The 18,131-nt window shown below is 40.8% G+C and overlaps 1 protein-coding gene across 1 annotated transcript in view; it reads right to left on the reverse strand.

Annotated features, from left to right (window-relative positions):
- Positions 1 to 344: 344 nt before the first annotated feature.
- COL4A5 (collagen type IV alpha 5 chain) overlaps positions 345 to 18,131 on the reverse strand; it is a 57,276-nt gene continuing 39,489 nt past the window's right edge. The window contains exons 36-50 of the mRNA XM_029959102.1: positions 17,752 to 17,878; positions 16,456 to 16,536; positions 15,784 to 15,882; positions 15,181 to 15,231; positions 14,222 to 14,407; positions 7,811 to 7,944; positions 7,391 to 7,463; positions 7,170 to 7,241; positions 6,667 to 6,795; positions 6,258 to 6,356; positions 4,829 to 5,041; positions 4,305 to 4,482; positions 3,614 to 3,728; positions 3,141 to 3,313; positions 345 to 1,667 (exon numbers count right to left, since the gene is read on the reverse strand). Coding sequence (XP_029814962.1) covers positions 1,586 to 1,667; positions 3,141 to 3,313; positions 3,614 to 3,728; positions 4,305 to 4,482; positions 4,829 to 5,041; positions 6,258 to 6,356; positions 6,667 to 6,795; positions 7,170 to 7,241; positions 7,391 to 7,463; positions 7,811 to 7,944; positions 14,222 to 14,407; positions 15,181 to 15,231; positions 15,784 to 15,882; positions 16,456 to 16,536; positions 17,752 to 17,878 — 1,812 coding nt within the window. The 3' untranslated portion in view covers positions 345 to 1,585. The remainder of the gene's footprint in view (positions 1,668 to 3,140; positions 3,314 to 3,613; positions 3,729 to 4,304; positions 4,483 to 4,828; positions 5,042 to 6,257; positions 6,357 to 6,666; positions 6,796 to 7,169; positions 7,242 to 7,390; positions 7,464 to 7,810; positions 7,945 to 14,221; positions 14,408 to 15,180; positions 15,232 to 15,783; positions 15,883 to 16,455; positions 16,537 to 17,751; positions 17,879 to 18,131) is intronic.

Raw genomic sequence — 18,131 nt, forward strand, 5'->3', positions numbered from 1 at the left:
GCCACCTGCTCAGTCACCAATCCTATGTCTTTTGTCAAATGTGCATAAAACAGGGAGATGTCGGATGCTCCATGTTTACAAGGATAACAAGGATCACTGGAAGGTAAGAACGAACAGCCATTAGCAGATAAATTACTGAACAGTAGTCAATAAACAAATACACATCACCTGTATGGAGCAGTACGTTAATTCCCAAGTTAGGCTGTATTGGTAGTGGAGGTGGCAATAAACAACGGAAATATTAAAGGATCATCACTTGACAAATAGTCCTGCATTGTCAGGGAGCTGTTTATACACGAGGGTAAATGAAACGGCACTGACCATAGAAGCTGAACAGTCATGCATACAAAAGTGATCACTTTTCAGCTATTGCACAAGGAGTGACACTCTTAAGACATACACAGTAGGATTCTTACAAACTGACATCAGAAAGACTGCATGCACCATCTTTCAAGGCCTTATGTGAACTATACATACACAAGAGTTGCTGTATACTATAAATACACTGTGGATGTGTATAAATTCACATAAGATTAAAAGATTAATCTGTAAATAGGAAAGTTTCCACCATCTTCTGCTTTATTTTATTCAGAAGGTGTTTTAGCATGTACACTATTTAAGATAAAATGTAGGACACCACTTCAGAGTTGAGGTTTTATGTGAGCATCATAAATGCTTCGGTAACTGGATATTCCCAAGGGACAGGTTTGGTTAAACCAAACTAGTAAAATGTGAATGTGACTTCTGAAAAGAAGGATATAGAATATGGCTAATAATTTCACATATTTTCACAAGATTAAAAAAAACCCTTTTCAAGTGGATTGGGATTTCTAAGCACAAATAAAACCACTGATAGCGTGGTGTACAACATTTAAAACCCTGATCGAAATTACTTCAGAATAATTGTGCATTCCCCAAATATATTAGGTTGGCAACAGAGGAAGGAAATGAAAAATTAAATGCATAAGTTGGTCTAAGAGGGGTAAATTCTCTCTGTACCACAAGTTTCATAATAAAATACTGTTGTATCTTTTAATTTTAGACATGAGAATTTTTATATCAGTCTGGTTTGTTTTCTAAATGACTGAAAATTTCAACTAAAAAGGTGTTTACACAATATACACATTTCATTACTTACAAAGAGAAATAAGCTTAAAATTTCATATTAAAAACCTGGGATACAGTAGGGTTAGTAGCACCATGAAAAATGTTTTTCAAAACTGCAGTCTCGTTATTTTAAACATACTCAGTGCGTCGTGTCTTTCTCTGTTCTCTTGGTTGATCAAAAAGGTGCCATTTTGGTACAGGGAGAGAAATGAAAAATTTCATCTTCTGATCCTTTATGAACCTCGAGTGTTCTTTTCTGTTTCCAAGAGGTCAATTCTTTCATCTTAGTCCTGTTGTCAAATATGTACTGAACAACCCTTAGTTTGGCACGTGAGTGAGGTACACTTGAATTTGCACGGTTAAAACAGTTTGGATTAGTTCTTTTTCTTTTCTTTCTGCACAGTAGCACCATTGTTGCAGCTGGAAGACAGTGCATCTTAGGAATTTTCAACTGTTTTATAAAACGTTCTCCAAGACGTTACGTCTTCTTCATACAAACTTGACAACGACTAATCCGCGTCCTCAGGTCTCCAGCTTTCAGTGTCTCTGACTGAGGTTTGCTGGTTGACAGACGCAGAGGAAAGGTTGGGTTAGCTTTTTTTTTTGTTTACAGACCTGTTCCTTTTAACTTCTACCTAATTCACATTTTAATACAACACTTAAGTACATGAGTGGGGAGTGAATCCTGGATTTGAGAGTTTTCCTTAAGAGTGATTTTTTGTCTGTCCCCAGCACCAGGTGACAGATGCTCAGTCATGTCCAGTGTCAGTGTCCCCAAGGTATGGTAACCACCTGTTTCAGGCTGGCAGGTGATGGAACACAAACACAAACTGAAGGGGAGGTGAATTTTGTACATTTGAGATGATATTTCTGAGGTCTTTGTTTCTGTCCTTTGGGTTTCTTAGTTGAAGAGTACTTCATATAACAAGTACTGCTACAGTAAGAGCTGTATTTAAGTGATGGCTTTACCATATTATTTATTTTTATTCTGAAAGGGTAAGGAGATGGGAGATTAATGTGATTACTTTGTGTAATGTGTGCATACACAGAGTAAGTCCAATTCTTAAATGTTTCTTTAAAAAATATAATAAGGAAGTTGCTTTTATGGGATAGAGAAAATACTAGAGACAGAAAACTCAAAGGTGCATGGTAGTTCCTAGTAGGAAGTTTTTACTAGAGAATTACCACTAATCAACTAACCAGAAATCTGAAGAGTGATGATTAATCATGGCAAGTATCCTGACTGTAGGGGTTACACAAGAAAAGCTTAGGGGCCACCACTGCTCTGTAACACAGTGCACAGTGCCAGCCCTCTGTGACAAAGCTACACTTTTCAAGTAGGTGGCAGTGGGAATATTATGAGGTTTTTATCAGCACACAAACAGGGCAGTAGTTATTTATTCTATGAAAGCAGATGACTTTTCAAAGAAAAAGTTTTGCTACTCCAGTTGAAAGGGAAAGAGTTTGAGGAGCTGAGGACAGAATGGCCACTGGCTTCCTTGCAGCCAAAATGTCATCCTGTTTCCTTCTGCAAAGTGTGGGGGAAAATGCTGGCCATGGAGGGTAGGAAACCTCCTTCACACAAGACTTTTTAAAAACAGTTTAAACATCTGCCTTAAAAGGTTTAAGTAGAGTTGATCTTGCCCTTCATACCTGTCTCTTGTTTGTCTGTATTTTTCAAATATGAGTTTATTGAAAGGTCTGCTAAGGAAAAACCCAACAAATTGTTCTTTTAGGCTCCAAATAGAGTAAATACAGTAGGACTACTTTCAGAGAAAGTACTGCAACAAAATGTGAATAAGGATTGACACAGAAAAAAACTGACTCCTTTTAAAACAGCATGTGCCCTAGCAAGTTTTTACATATTAAAGGCTTACCAAGGAAACACTTGAAAAACTGGTTGTGAGGGGGAAAACAAGCTAAATTATTTCCCTATACCCCTGTAAACAAATTTCTTTGATCTCTGGAATAAATTCAGTTTCCAAAGTGCTCATTCTGGAATAAAGCAATAGACAAGAAACAGGTTTTCTTACCTGAACATTTCTGACACCTCTACAGTTGCCAGCCAGAAACTGTATGAATTGGCATAGTAATTACAGGTGCCCCGACCGTGGCACTCGATGAACGGCGCTGAGCGGAATTCCTCCAAACAGGATCCAGGCGATGCCAAGGCCTGTCCAGAGCCCTCTGCTCCAGCACTAGTGTGCTGGTGGAGGAAAGAAAGACACAAACAAGAATCTTAAGTACTGAAAAATTCAATAGCACAGCATTCAGCTACTAAGAGTCGCTGTCCATTCTTGGTAGAAGTGATGCGATGTCAGACACCTCCCAGTTACACTGGGATCTGTGTGCTGGAGAATCCCTGTCAGTCTTGGCTACCTTGGTTAGTGATGGAAGGTAAAGGCTTTCAAATGACAACCCTTGCAGTTCTGAACAACATCCCAAAGCAGTCAGCAGAGGACACAGGTGGGCAGTGGCTGCCTCTGGAGTAGGAGGCAGTTCTTACCATCATGAAAGAGTAGCCGATCCAAAGGGAGTCCCAGCCTGGAGGACATGAAGGAATCTGAATGGTCTGGCTGTGGACAGCTATCACCATAGCAGGAGCTTCACACACAACACATCTGGACACAGGGGAAGTAGCAGAGAAACAAATGACATTGAAATATTATAGGAGTATGTTTTATTAAGAATTCTTACATAGAGAAAGGGAAGAAAACTAGCCTGTGAGAGGCCCTCCTATTAATCTAGACTTCTACTTCTCACATATTTTGTAATTGCAATAAGACAGTATTTTGGAGTGTGAGATCTGTCTGTATTTTCACTACATGGGGTAAAATACTGAAGCAATTCCTGAAACAAAAGCTGGAAGCTCAAAGTCCCCAAGTGAACACCATACTCCTAGAGCCAATGTCTCCCATGTTCTCTCTCCTGTTCATGGCGACCTTGCTCTGGTTACTACAGAGATCCCCTGGTTGAGGGGAGCTCTTGCAGCCTTTCAGCCTCTCATTACCACTGCTGCATGGAGACAGACCCTTTAAGATAATGAATACTTTTAAAACAAGCTATTTTCCTTGTTTTTCCCAGAGCAAAACAAGGCAGATTCATCTCCTAGTACCCAACCTGCATGTTGGAAACACATGGATAAGACATTCTATCTATCCAGATATTAAGAGACCCGACAGCCTGCTTTGTCTCACCGGCTAATGAAGGGCTGGATGCTTTGCCCAGTCAGTGGCTCCATGCTCATGGGCATTGGCTCTGGAGTGGACAGCCAGTAGGAATAGTCATTCCTTGATGCAAAGTTACAAACATTGTTGATGTTGCAGAACATGAAGGGCATGGTGCTGAACCGCCTGAGACAGCTCCCAGCAGTACCTACAGAGTAAGATACATAAAATGTGACAGCGAAGTTTTCACTTCATTGCTTTTTATAGCAATTCTTTGAGAGCAGTAATTGTGTATTCTTCCTCTCCTCCTGTGAGTGCACAGCATGTGCTATCAGATTGTCACATGTGGGAAAAACTTAACGTCTGTGTTCTGGTTTACATTCTTTCATCCCGAATTATCATGTGCAGCCTCTGGAGACAGCAGATCTTGGTATGCAATCCCCATCCTCCTCCAAGAAATCTCTAAGACTGTCGTATCTTCAGAGAACCAGAGCATTCGAAGAAACAGCTACAACCTCTTTCCTCTTAAAGACAGCACATACAAAATATCTCACCCAAATCCTGGCCATGTGCTCTTTCATTTCCTTGCACATAAAGAAGAGAGAAGCCATCATATATTCTTGATGTTCCCTGTGGACAAAGTGGTGTATCCCTGGTCTGGCTGTGCCGAGTTATAAGGAATCCATGAGCAACAGAAGCTGTTCCAGGAGGGCCGGGTGGGCCTTGCAAGCCATCAGGGCCAGGAGGTCCCTGTACTCCTCGTGAACCTGTTCACATGAGAGAAACACAACACACAGTAGTTATTAACACCATTTCTTGCTCTTTTAGGACCAATGTAGCTCTGAAAGGCAGCACAGTCCTGTGACTGAGGTGCTGGTGAATTCGGGCACCTGGTATCTGCTCACACCACCCCCTGACATTTTCTCTGTGTTGTAGGGGTATTGTGAAGTTAAGTACATTCAGGGCTGTGAGGCACTAAGATAACTGCAGAGGACATGACAGCCAGTAGAATGAGTTCAAATTAGCTTCCCAATTGCAAAATATATCTGTGTGTGCAGCTTAATAAGATGATGTTGAAACATCTTGCTCAAGATAACAAAATAAATGGCAGAGGCAGAAACAGGAGCAAGTCTCACTTTGGGGACATACTGTGGTAACACTTGAGCCAAAGGCCATCAAAATGAATAGAAAAGCTGCAGCCAGTTTTGGAGTAGGTTACAAAAAGTGGGAATAAGCTAGAACAGCCTTGAATGTGAGCAAAAGTGAGTCAAATGGTTGAGAAATGTATCAGAAAAGGACGTTCTAGAACAGCAATACCAGGAATTATAACTACATATATTTAGACTATGTTATTCTACAGTCATTATTTACATTTTTTCCCTAAAATAACGCTAACAGATTTCATAGAGCTGCTCAGAGAAAAAGGAAAAACAGGCATTATGGATTTTTGTATTCTTTTAACTATTAAAATTCTAAACTTTTTCTCACAATTTTTAATATAGAGCTACTTAATATCTATCATCATCTTTAGAAAATTGTCCCAGTGCCTATTCTGATTTCTCAAATCCTAGTTCAGGGGTTCTAAGTGATAGCTGCATGGTAGCTCGATCTCTGCCTTGGGTGAAATTCTTTCCTTTATGAATCTGTTTTTCCCCATTCATGATTTGCATGCAAAATAAAAATGATTTAACTAATCTCTCTCTTCTGTTTCTTACCATCTTCATTATCTCCTCTACATCATCTGTGCTGCAAAGAAGATGCCAGTCAGCTTGAGATAAAGCACTCGACAATATTAATCAGCAATGACCAAGTAATGTGTTGGTTCTGAGAATATTCCAAACCAAAGTATGTTCAGCTGCTTTTAATATTGTTGCATTAAGAAAATCCCAAAATTGTGATTCTATCATTATTCCCACGAGGCAAAGATCTTACTTCCCAGTATTAGCTTGCACTCAGAAATGGGAGTATCTCTAAACACCATACCTGGTTGGCCTGGAAGACCCCTCTCTCCTTTACGTCCTGCTGGACCATCAAAACCAGGTAGTCCATCTCTCCCGGGGTCACCAGGAAGACCAATTGGACCTAGAGTAGATAAAAACATAACTGAAATAAAACCTCTTGAAATCTCACTACAGAATCTTTAGATTGCCTCGGACTTATCTTTTGTTTCTTCATGATATATAAGAACAGCCCATTGAACCAGAAATATATGGTGGAACCCTGCATTTATCAATTAACCCTGCATTTATCTGTTATCTATTAACCCTGCATTTATCTATTGCTTTTTGCTGAGCTCAGTCACTCATCTCTGCAGCCTCTGGGCGTGACTGGCATTGCATCCTGCACTCAGCTCTACCTCTATCATTTCCTCTGCAGCCACTCAGGATCATACCTGGCAATCCCTGTGGCCCTGGCAATCCAGCTTCCCCTTTGGACCCAGGCTGTCCTGGAGGACCTGGGGGACCAGGATCACCTTTGACAACAATGCTTCGTCCAATGGTACCTGGTAAACCTGGTGGACCTGAGAGAGAACAGACTAGTATTAGATAAAGCAAGGTGGAAAAGAGCATTAGAAACAGTTTGTTTATTGCAAGATCAGAAGCCAAGAGCTCCATCAATGCAAAGAATAAGTGTATATATAGGACAAAAAAGTGCTCTTGGTGAACCCCTCAAAGGACCACTCCTGCAGGAGTTAATCCATGTAGACTGGATACAGAGAATAAAATATTTTAGGATTACTTGTAGGGGCTAAAAAGTACAGCCTGGAGCTGTGTTGAAGCTGTTGCTCACTTAACTACTTTCATTGCTGGGTGAGACCAACTCAGTCTTACATCTGTGCAACAAATTCTGCTGGCAGGGAGCAAATGTGACAGTGCCACTACCCAGGACTCCTACCTGGTGGGCCTGGCAGTCCCTGGCTGCCTGTGAGGCCAGCGGGTCCTGCAGGTCCAGTGGGACCCTTCATACCTGAAACATCAAATGCACACAGTCACACAGTGAAAGAACATGCTGTTTTACAAACTCTGCTGCAGGAACGGCCAAAACAGGCTGTTACTGTGTCTGGAGGTTTTCACTTGAAAGGCTATTTAAATGCCTGGGAATCCCCAGTTAAATACCTGGGAATCCTGGAACGCCTGGAACCCCGGGGTCCCCCTTCATTCCATTCAGACCCGGCCGGCCAGGATCCCCCTGGAAAAACAGCCTCACGTTATTCACTCCTCTCCTCTCAGTTTCAGAAACAGAATGAAAGGTGCCTGTGCACAAACAAGCAAACTGGGGGCTGTGAAGGGCTGAGGCACACGGGAACGTGAGGCTGCATCAACAGCTCCAGCTCCCACAGGAATACAGCAGGGACATCCTGCCCAGATACTGGGGGATAATTAAGGAAAAGACTCTTTTCCTTGCTACGAGACAGGGTGTAGCTACCACATTTTGGTTTTTATTTTATTATGGAAAACTGCATATTCCACCCAAATACATTCCATTTTTATTGCATTTAAAAATTAACAAGGGGAAAACTCCATTTCTTGTCCTACCTGGCGTCCAGGTGGTCCTTGATCTCCCTTTGGACCGGTCAGGCCAGGTGGACCAGGTGGACCCGGGTTCCCTTTTTCCCCTTTAAGTCCTCCAGGGCCTGGTGGCCCTCGTGGACCTTCTGGGCCTGGTGCACCTTAACATTGCAGAACAAATATACACATATCAGTACATTTCAACCATTCTCCCCGGGTTTGTGCCTTCAGAATGAGAAAAAAAAAAAAAAACCACAACATATTTTGGCTTGACTTCCCAGCTCTATTTCAATGCTAAATTCAGGGTAAACAAAAAGGAAAACAAATAGAGGGATCATTTGCACTACCCAAATCAGGAACCAAGGCTCCTTATCTCGCTGAGGTCTTCCCAGAAGGCAGTGCAGCTCACCTGCGTTAGCAGCTTTCCAGTGACCAGAGCCGTGCCTTTACTAGGAGCCAAGAAACCCAAAATTAGATGGTACAAATATCCCCTCTGCTGACCTGCATTGCATTCACCATGTCTTAAGTGCTATTTAACAGCCTGGACTCCTTTTGAAAGCTAGTCTCAACAATGTAAAATGCTGCTGCTTTTTTGCTGTTAGGATATGACACACCTATTGAGCAGCCCTTATATACTGTCACCTGACTGCTGGACAGCAGGAAGCTCATCACTCTGCCTTCCCTAAATAATAATCTGAGTTGCAGAAACTTCTTTATGTTGAATCTCCCTCCGACTGATTTGTCTTTCTTCAGTAGAATTACACTCTATAAATCCAATGGAGGAACTGGGCTGTTCTTTAAATATTTTCCCTTTGCTACAGCCCATTAAACCAAAGCAAAGCAGTGGATTTAAAAGAAAATTAGGTATCTGCAGAGCTGAAAGATGAGACCTCTACCTTTATGCCACCACCTAAATAGAAGGTAACAGTAATTTGTGGCAAAACAAACTGTAAGCAAATGCAGGAACAGCTAACAACATTTTACCAGTTAGATCTCATAACTGGATTAACAAAAGGATCTCTTTGCAGGCCAGTGCTATGACATTCCCCCCTGCAGTACAACAAATCCAATAATATTTATGAGTGTGCTGGATTTTCAGCTCTTCTGCAACCTTGAATAACTTAGCATCTCCTTTGACATCCTCATAGTCTATATTCAATGAATTAATTTGATGACTTGTATTTCTGCATGCAAATTTGAGTACAGAATTCCTTCCCTTTTTAAATCAACAGCAATTTTGTACCAGATTTCACACGTATCCTGTAGCAGTTTCAGCTACAGAAAGCATCCCATCATGCAAGGATTTTTTGTGTTCATTTTGTTCTTTTATACCGGTCTAGTACTGTACACATGCAAAATAATACCAGGTTACCATCCAAGGCATGCTAATCAAACACATATGGTCTGCAGGGTAACCATAGTCCTTAAAGAGACAATCACAGAATTACAGGAATACATCTGTTTCTCTTACATCAAGTGCAAGGCAGTAAAACAAATTGACCGAGTTAAGAGTCTAACCTGGAGGACCTGGAAGGATCAGAGTTCACCAAAGCCCAATGATCGATGTTAGAAGGGTCAGACATCACACAGTACAAAACAAGATTACTAGTTAGAAATAGTACAGATGACAGCATATACACTACACAACAACCCATTTCACCAGCATATTTTGCATTTACAATATAATCCACAGGCATGCATAAAACCACACATGAATACGACAGGAATTTTCAGATACAAGTTATTCTGGTGACTAGGCTCTACTAACTTGACACTTCATTTAACAGCAAACTCAGAGCTTTACTAACAAATGTGTTATTGCTCTAACATTACAGCTAAGGCCTATGGCTGGTTAGTCCTGGCTCACAAGAGGTTTGGACTATGTAACCATTTCACTGACAATATTCAGCCTCTCAGGGCCTGGAACTTGGCAAACAGGCAGGTGAATTGTGAATGACAACTTAGTCTTGAGCAAAATTCTGCTCTGGGTAAGGGGGAAGTCTGACTTAACAGAAGGACTTATCACCACAAATCAGGTGTGAACCTCATCTATCTGTGAATACAATTCTAGGACTGAAAAGTAGGCTTACACCCACTTGGAAATGGAAGGCAGGATTGACATGGATCAAGAGGGCTGCAAATGCTATAGGCAAAAATAAAGCAGAACTTGCAAATTTAGAATTTGCTGTCTTTACTGTTGGCATTAGTCTTTCCTGATAAAATTATTCCAAGATGCTGATTTACCTGTTAAAGGATATTATGGAGAATGGCATGTGAAAACATCCTTGGAAAAATGATTTAAATGTCCTCTTTCAAAAGGTAAGCTGGTTGTCCCTACTATGCTCCTAACTTAATACATATTTTAGCTCCTGTGCCACTTGCATCTTTCATGTCAGTGAAATGATTTAAATATATCAACATACCACCATGCAATTTGCAGCTAAAAACTACAATAAATGCACAACAAGTTTACCTCACAGCACTACTTCTTACATATTTGATAAATTATTTTAAATACTAACTGTAAACAGTTGTTAAAAATAATGACATGGACATTTCATTGTTACTGTTAAGTACTTATAAACTATATTTCACTGATAGGTAAGTTTTGCTATGATTTATAAATCTATTCATCACTGAATTCTGGCTGAGCACAAACACAGGGTGGAACAAAATGTGAGGCAATTGCTGAGCTCCTCCCAGCACCCCCATGATGGCAGCACTCCTTTAAAGTGTGGTTACTGCTTGGGTGACCACAGTTAAATTAAAAGGTAAAGCCACATTCATTTTTTTATATGACTGCATAAAGCTGGGATTCAAACTTTAGGGGCTGCCACATTTGCTACCTCACAGTGCTTAGGACAGCAGGCTAAAAACTGAAATGTATCCCTCTATGGAATTTTCCTGACGTTTCTTTGCTTCCTGAAAGTCATCATAGCAAAACCTAAAGATATCATTATTATTATTAAGTAGATATACCAAGTCATTTTCAATCCAGACACAGACGTTAAAAATCCTCCTAAGTGCCAGTTTGTGTTCCATGTTGATACTCTAAAGTTAAAATAAACTTCTGAAAACAACCATGTTCTCACCAATCCTGTCCCCCTGCCCTAGTGCCAGGGAGGGGAGGCCTGTGAGCTTTATTTTAATTAAATACTTGTAAAAGGAAGAACTTTCCTCGTTTCCTCTAAATGTTCTGATGAAGCAAAGCAATGGAACTAGGGATTTCTCTTCACTGAAAAGTTACAGTGCTCTAAGTTGGGAATGTAAAGCATCACTCTTAGTCTGTATAAGTTTTCTACAGACACTGTTGGTATAAAACAAATATCTAATTTATTTAAGCCACTTGAGAGTGTCCAAAATCAAGAGTGGCAGGTGTTACAAAAATGAATGGTGCCACTTGCCCAAGCTGCAATACACAATCATACAGCAAAGGCACAGGAGGACAGTGCAATGTGCTTTCTAAAAAAAGATGAAAACCACTATATATTATTTTCAACTGCACTGAGAATAAATTTGCTAAAACAAGTTTCGCAGCTGGGGACTTTATAAAAGCCTTGCAAATCTGGACCCACGTGGTTTTCCACCACGGGCAGAGCAATTCTATGTCCTTCCAGTGTTGGTCCCACAACAACATGGAGGAGGTGGCTGAAAGCAAACTCTGAGGGTTTTTTTTCCACCACAAATTAAAAGGTACATCTGAAAAATGACTCCGCATATCTACTTTTAGACAATACAAAAGTATATAAGTTCATTTTCATGCAAAGTTATTATTTTGGAGTTACAGGGCTAACCTGAGGGACCTGGGAGTAGGGGGTCAGAATTCACCAAGGTCATCATTAGAACAAGGGGAAAAACATCAAAATTGTTAGAAATATCAACAAACTAACATATTCAACTAAACCTTTCTTTTTAGATTTAGCTCAATATTCCTTTACACACAGTGTGCAAAACACCAAACTATTATTATTCAGAGCAATGAAAACAGACATGTGGAGTAACAGCAATATTCTGTTGCCCTGGAAATTGGCTTAATTTTATAATCAATTAATAAATCTGTCCCCAAACCATCTATCAATGTTTATTTTAGGGACAACTCAACTGAAGTCAGAGAGCTACATCATGTTTGACTTCATCACTGTTACTAATCTTAGAATATACACAGAAGTCAACAACAAACAGTGTACGCAAACAGCTTCTGGTTTTATTTCTGTCCCTGGAAGGGGTAATTTGACAGCCACACAGCTGCTTTTATGACTAACTGCCTTATGTTGAAATGTTACAAAATCAGCCTTCCAACAACAGACTGTGTTATCATCAGAAACAAAAGGCTGGAGTGCTGATTGTACCAGAACTGCAATAATAGTTTGGTTTATCCACATTAGTTCACACATAACTGAGCAAAACAAATGCTTCACTTTATACATTGCATGCAACAAAAATGGAAATAAGAGAAAGAGAGAGAGAACATGGCTGAGCAGAACCTCACTGATTGTTCCCCCCCGTGCCAATGCTCATAAATCTGCACAAAACGAGCCCCATCATTTCTCCACCTCCCCAACTGATTGGAATCAGTAAGAACCTGATTTCTATGGGGAAGTGTGAACAGGATGAGAAGCTCCATAAAACCCCAGTGCTGCAGCAGAACAGAGAGTCTTAGTTGGCACTTTTATTATACATCAGATACTGCTTAGCTGATTTACTTTACATTTTTTTTTAGAGTTTGGAGATATCCTTTACAAAGAATCTTCTAAAAAGGAAAGCCCATACTGTTACAGACCAATCAGGTTCCTGGGCCAAAATTTTAATTGCTGCACCACTCTACATACAGAAAAATTACAGAAAGTCAAAAGCAAACTTGGAGGACCAATTTGCTGCAGGGATGCTCCACTGCCTGGTCAGAGCCCCTGGGGTACAGCAGGGAGTAGGTTCCTCCAGCAGAAAGGGGGAGGGCATGCACGCCTCATTCCACTGACCAACCAGGAAAACAGGAAGACATTGTAACTGGCTGTGCATTATTAACCCATGGGGCTGTTTCACACCAGTCACACCCAAAGCATGTTTAAGATACAACACAATTCAAGTATTTTTACTAGGACTAAAAGAAAACCTCATTATACTGGCAAACAGCAACCCAGTTTTTAAGGTGTTATAAATTAAAAGCAAATGTTGTTTACAATGACTCATTTTTTGAATGCACAGTTAGGGTAGATGAAGATGAGTTCATAGCCCACTCTGCACAAGAAAAAGCTCATACTGCCATTGAGAATAATAACATGACAATTCCAGTTCTGGGGAAAATATTTTGATATAATTCCATTCTAAAAAACATTTTTCAGTGGGACAGCCTCCTCTTGTATCAGAAGCAAGCATGAGGAAAAAGCAATTCTTAAAATCTTTCCAAATGTGTACTGCAAAACTAAACTCTCCCTTGATACCCAAAGATGAACAATATATGTGTGTAGCAGCGATTTTACCAATATACTAACTCAAAACTAACTCTCCTCAGAAAAGTCTTTAAATAAAAGAATAGTATGAGGGCAGTAAAGGGCAATAAATAAAAATATTACTTCACCATTAATATGCAAAGAAAAAAATCTGTCATCAACCAATGGCTTGGTTTGAAAGCAGTCTCCTTTAGGGAGAATATCAAGCCTGTTAAGTGAGATGAGTCTCGTTGGTAGCAAAGTACTTCTGGATTCAAGATACAGCAATAAGCTTGAGCCAGAGCTGTGACAGGTTCATTAAAGTTCAATATTTTCAAGAGCAGTATCTAAATTCAAATGAACATTCTGTAACACACACACACAAAAAAATCAAACTCTAATACAGGCAAGGTAGTTGCTCAGCCATGTTAACTCAGTATAGAGTTTTCTCATTCCCAGAATTAGTTGGTGCAGGAACAAAATGCAAACATGGAATGGGAAGATGAACACGGAGTCCACGGGAGCCACGGGACACAATGGAGCAATGACTTGTGTTACATGAGACGGAGATGAGCAGCCATCCGACCGGACCATGCTGTGGTGCTAGTGGGAATTTGATTGCCATGACTCTTACAGTGATGGGGTTTGTTACTTTTGGGTTTTGTGCACGATGACATTTGCTGACCATGTGACAAGTACTGCAAAGGTGTCAGACGTTCAGAGGTCGGTGCCGTGCTTGCGAGGTGATTACTGGGACAGCATGCGGAGAACCGCCCGCTCAGCAACGCCTTCGATTTTTGCTGCCAGGTATCAGAAACTCAGAGAAACTGGGGCTGTTTCATTTTTTAGACACTGTTACTTTTGGCAACAAAATGCTCTGGTTGCCCACAGACCTATGCCATGAGGCTTGAACTTATCCATCCAAATAAACTGAGAGAGTTTGAAGGCTGATGACCTACCAGCAAAATATCAAAGTGTCAAAGATGTTTGCAGGTATGGATCATGCTCTTACCTGGCCTTCCTGGAACACCTGGTGGGCCAGGGCTACCTTTAGGACCTTCCAGAGGTGGCCCTGGTAATCCTGGTGGACCTGGTGGACCCTGTAGACCAGGGAATCCCTGGAAACCTGGTTCTCCCTTCAGACCTGGAAGTCCAGGGGGCCCTGGTGGGCCAGGTAACCCCAGTTCTCCTTTTTGCCCTGTAAAACCAGACAGCCACGTTACACTGTTACATTCTGTTACAAAAGGCCAAAGTCAATTTGCAGAGCCATTTCTCTCTCCTGCAGAAGGTCCAAGTCTGGCCACAGCTCCCCTGTCAGTCAGACAGGGTAAAACTGTCTAACATTCAGGAAAGAGTTAAGGCTAATAATTCTTGCAGGAGAAAGCAGTGTACCTTCTGACATGTTAAAAAGTCTTACTAAGTGTCAATTCACTACTCGGTGATGCTGTAAGTCAGAAACATCCTCTGAGATTGTAAGTCTATAAGCAAAACTCTCTGTGAAGAAATCTGTCTATATTAAGCTTCATAATTTTTTTTAGATATTGCTGAAAGTTAAGGCATACTTGCAAAACTTTAAAATAAGCTGGAGGAATTTAGGAACTTTAATGCTACTGGAAAGGAAGCAATATAGCAAGTAGCTATACTTTTAAAGCAACTTCATTTCTCATCTGTTGTATGAATGCTTTATTTACTGAGACAAATCAGCAAAGTTCCACACAATGCACTAGGCTGTAGTCCTGTGTGCATTTATTCTGGCTGCATAATTGCTAGTTTACAAAATTCAGTGGTCAGTAATAAACGTCTTTATTACTGTGGTTAATTTAAGACAGTCTGCTGAGAAAAAAAATTGTTATTTTAGTTGTTGCCATGACATTCATTTGTTGCAGAGCATACAACACACCCTTCTTTTTTTTGGTGTATAAATGTATTTTACATTCAACCTTTTAACAAGGAGCAACAGGGAAACTTTACCTGACAATCCTGGGAGTCCTGGAGGTCCTGGGCGCCCAAAACCTGGTAAACCTGAAAAGAAACACATTCAGTTAATAATGAACATCTAGCTTTCAGGTCTCCAGGAATGGGAATGTGAGGCTTAGAACCATGAAAATGCAGTTCATCTAAATCTGTGATTCCTTGAGATTCCTGGGATTCTCATGCGCTCACCAGTCTTCACCAAAGGCAGAGGTTTTGCTGTTGAATGCATCTGTAACTTTCACAAGCATTTCCATCCATTCCCAATCCATGCTCTTTCAGATTTTGGGAGATGCTATGTTTGCATTTTTTGTTTGGGGTTCTATTTTTAGGGCAGACATTACACTGTTTATGCACCCTGTAACTGAGCTGAAACAATACAGCCAACATGGAATACAGGAACGGGGGCTGGTGTTGAAGTCAGGTAATAAAATTGAATTCTTGTCCTGTGCTTCACTGGCACCTCTGTGAGCCACCCAGCAGCTGGGAACCACAGGAGCAGCTCTGGAGGTGTAAGGGCAGTTACAGGGAAGAAAGGACAGAGTAAGCAGAACATCCCAAAGCAGAGTCAAGAGGAGAAAACAAACAGGAAGGACACCTAACCTGGTTCACCCTTCTGACCCGCTGGTCCCGGGATCCCGTCTCGGCCGGGCTGTCCCTTCTCCCCTGAGGGACCGGGAGGGCCAGGACGACCAATATCACCTAAGGGGGGAACAGAACACATTAGCACAGCCATGCCTAACCTACAGCAAAAAAAAGCAGCATCCCCCCTCCCCACCATCTGAATCTGAAGGTGTGGCAGTGCAATACAAGATTCACAGGAGTGTAATCTTAAAATTAAGACCTTTCTCTCTCTCTTCTGGCAGTTTAGAAGAGGCTTTTAGGCATGTGACCTTTCAAGCAGTCACTGTTTGCTAAAAATAATATAATGCTTCCCTTTAGAATAAATTAAGTCTTTGCTCCTATATAAACAGGTTAGACCACTTGAGTACTTAACATAAATAAAGCTGGTAAATACTGAAACAATTAACTTGTTGTTTCAATAGTCAATAATGAATTGACTATGACAGTAGACACAAGTCCTCAAAAGAAAGTTAAAACTTCTTTCTTTTCTGTTTAATTTCAGTGAATTATGTGTCTGCAATGACAGCACCCATGTACATATAGATGCATTTTCAAGATGTTAAAAAGAAGATGTTAAGAAGAAAGGAAGTGGCTTCATGTGTTATGTTTTTCACAGAAGCTGCTGATCTCTGCTGCTCTGTTCATGCTCACCTACTGGCCCAGGTGGTCCAGGCAGGCCAGGATTACCTGGAGGCCCCTCAATACCTTTTGGTCCTGGAATTCCTGGTGTTCCTGTGAAGCAAAGGCATTTCAATAAAATTAAGCACAAAACTGGTTTTTCAGCAGATCTTGAAACGCCACAATCTGAGATGCCCGGAGTAACAAATGAGCTAATTTTACCAAGAGATTGTAACTGTGCTCATTTTGCAGATTTACAGCTGACCAAGGATGTGAATTGTAAAGCAAAGAGTGTACAGAAACAAAACACACTAGCACAGCTGTCCTTACTGGAACTCTCAAAACTGTCTTCCTAATTGCTGAGTGCCCATGGCCAAGGACACAGCAAGTCCAGCAGTCTGCTAGAAAATTACTATTTTAGAGACAGGTGTTTCTGCTTGACAACAAATTGGAAGCATTATGAACTGTGATTGGATAGTTCTTCCCCAAACCTCTTTTCCTTTTCCTGAAAAAGGATCTTAATAAAAACAGTCTCAAGAGTTTAGACTGCATTCTCACCCCTACAGCATGAGCTGAGTGGGAGGTAGGAAAACCAACGATCTGTTCAGTGTCTGCTCTGAACAGCACCTGAGCCTGACCAAGGCAGTGTCTCATGCACTGTTCTGGCTGTTCAGACTCTTAGGCACAACATGAAGCAGAGGGTAAAACCTGTCAGGTTCATGGTCATAGATTTGTTCTCTTCTGAACTTCCTGCTGCCATGACCAAAGTTATAAATTCCCTAATTTCCTACATCAAAGCAGCTCAAGCATAATTGTAGAACAGGTAAAAACTTTGTTTCTTTAAATTGTGAATGAATAACTGAGATATACCTGTGAACAATCTCTACTAATATTTTTTAGAGAAGATCACAAAACCTAACAATTATGTTTCAGAGATTTCTCTTTACAACATACTTTTAGACAGAAAATGGTATGAAAAACAAGCTCTGTTTTCCTGATAGCACTTCTCTATTGATTCATGAAGGAAAAATATGGACACAAGTATTTGTGGGTCAGAGGATGTGAGAGTCTGATTGCTGTGGAGAGTGAGGAGCATTAGCTAACACAACTGCTACATCCCCTCAGAGCAGATGAATAATTTCAGAAGGCACTCTTAAGAGATGCATTCCCACACTTACTGTTGCCAATTCCAACAGCACAAAGCTTAGAAGCAGCAGACTGCCAGAAACTCTGAAAGAAGCTGGAGCCCTCCCCCAGTTACCCACTGTGTTTAGCTGTGTGTACCAATATAAGCAGGAGGGAAAATGAAAAAAATCTGTTGAGAATTACCTGGGAATCCAGGAAGGCCTGGTTCTCCTTTTGCACCTGGACTGCCTGGAAATCCAGGCAAACCAGGATTTCCAGCTATACCTTTACTGCCTGGACTACCTGGGTATCCAGGCAAACCAAGGTCACCCTAGAAAACACAAAGCAGAAATAAGAACCCAGTCCTTATAAGATGGGTAAGCCTTTCTTGTATGTTCCCTGTCTTACCATCACATAAAGGTCATCATTATATTGAGTAATTGAGTACACCTCTCCTTATATCCAGGTAATGTCAAACATCTCAACAGAAAATTCATTGGAAGTAGCAAGAGTAAAGACTTCAACAGTTTTCCCCTATAATTTTGTACAGAGTATCACAGTTTTTCCTCAGAACTGGCCTACAT

The sequence above is a fragment of the Manacus vitellinus genome, unplaced genomic scaffold, assembly GCF_001715985.3.
Source record: "Manacus vitellinus isolate BGI_N305 unplaced genomic scaffold, ASM171598v3 scaffold_19_pilon, whole genome shotgun sequence".
Lineage (NCBI taxonomy): Eukaryota > Metazoa > Chordata > Aves > Passeriformes > Pipridae > Manacus > Manacus vitellinus.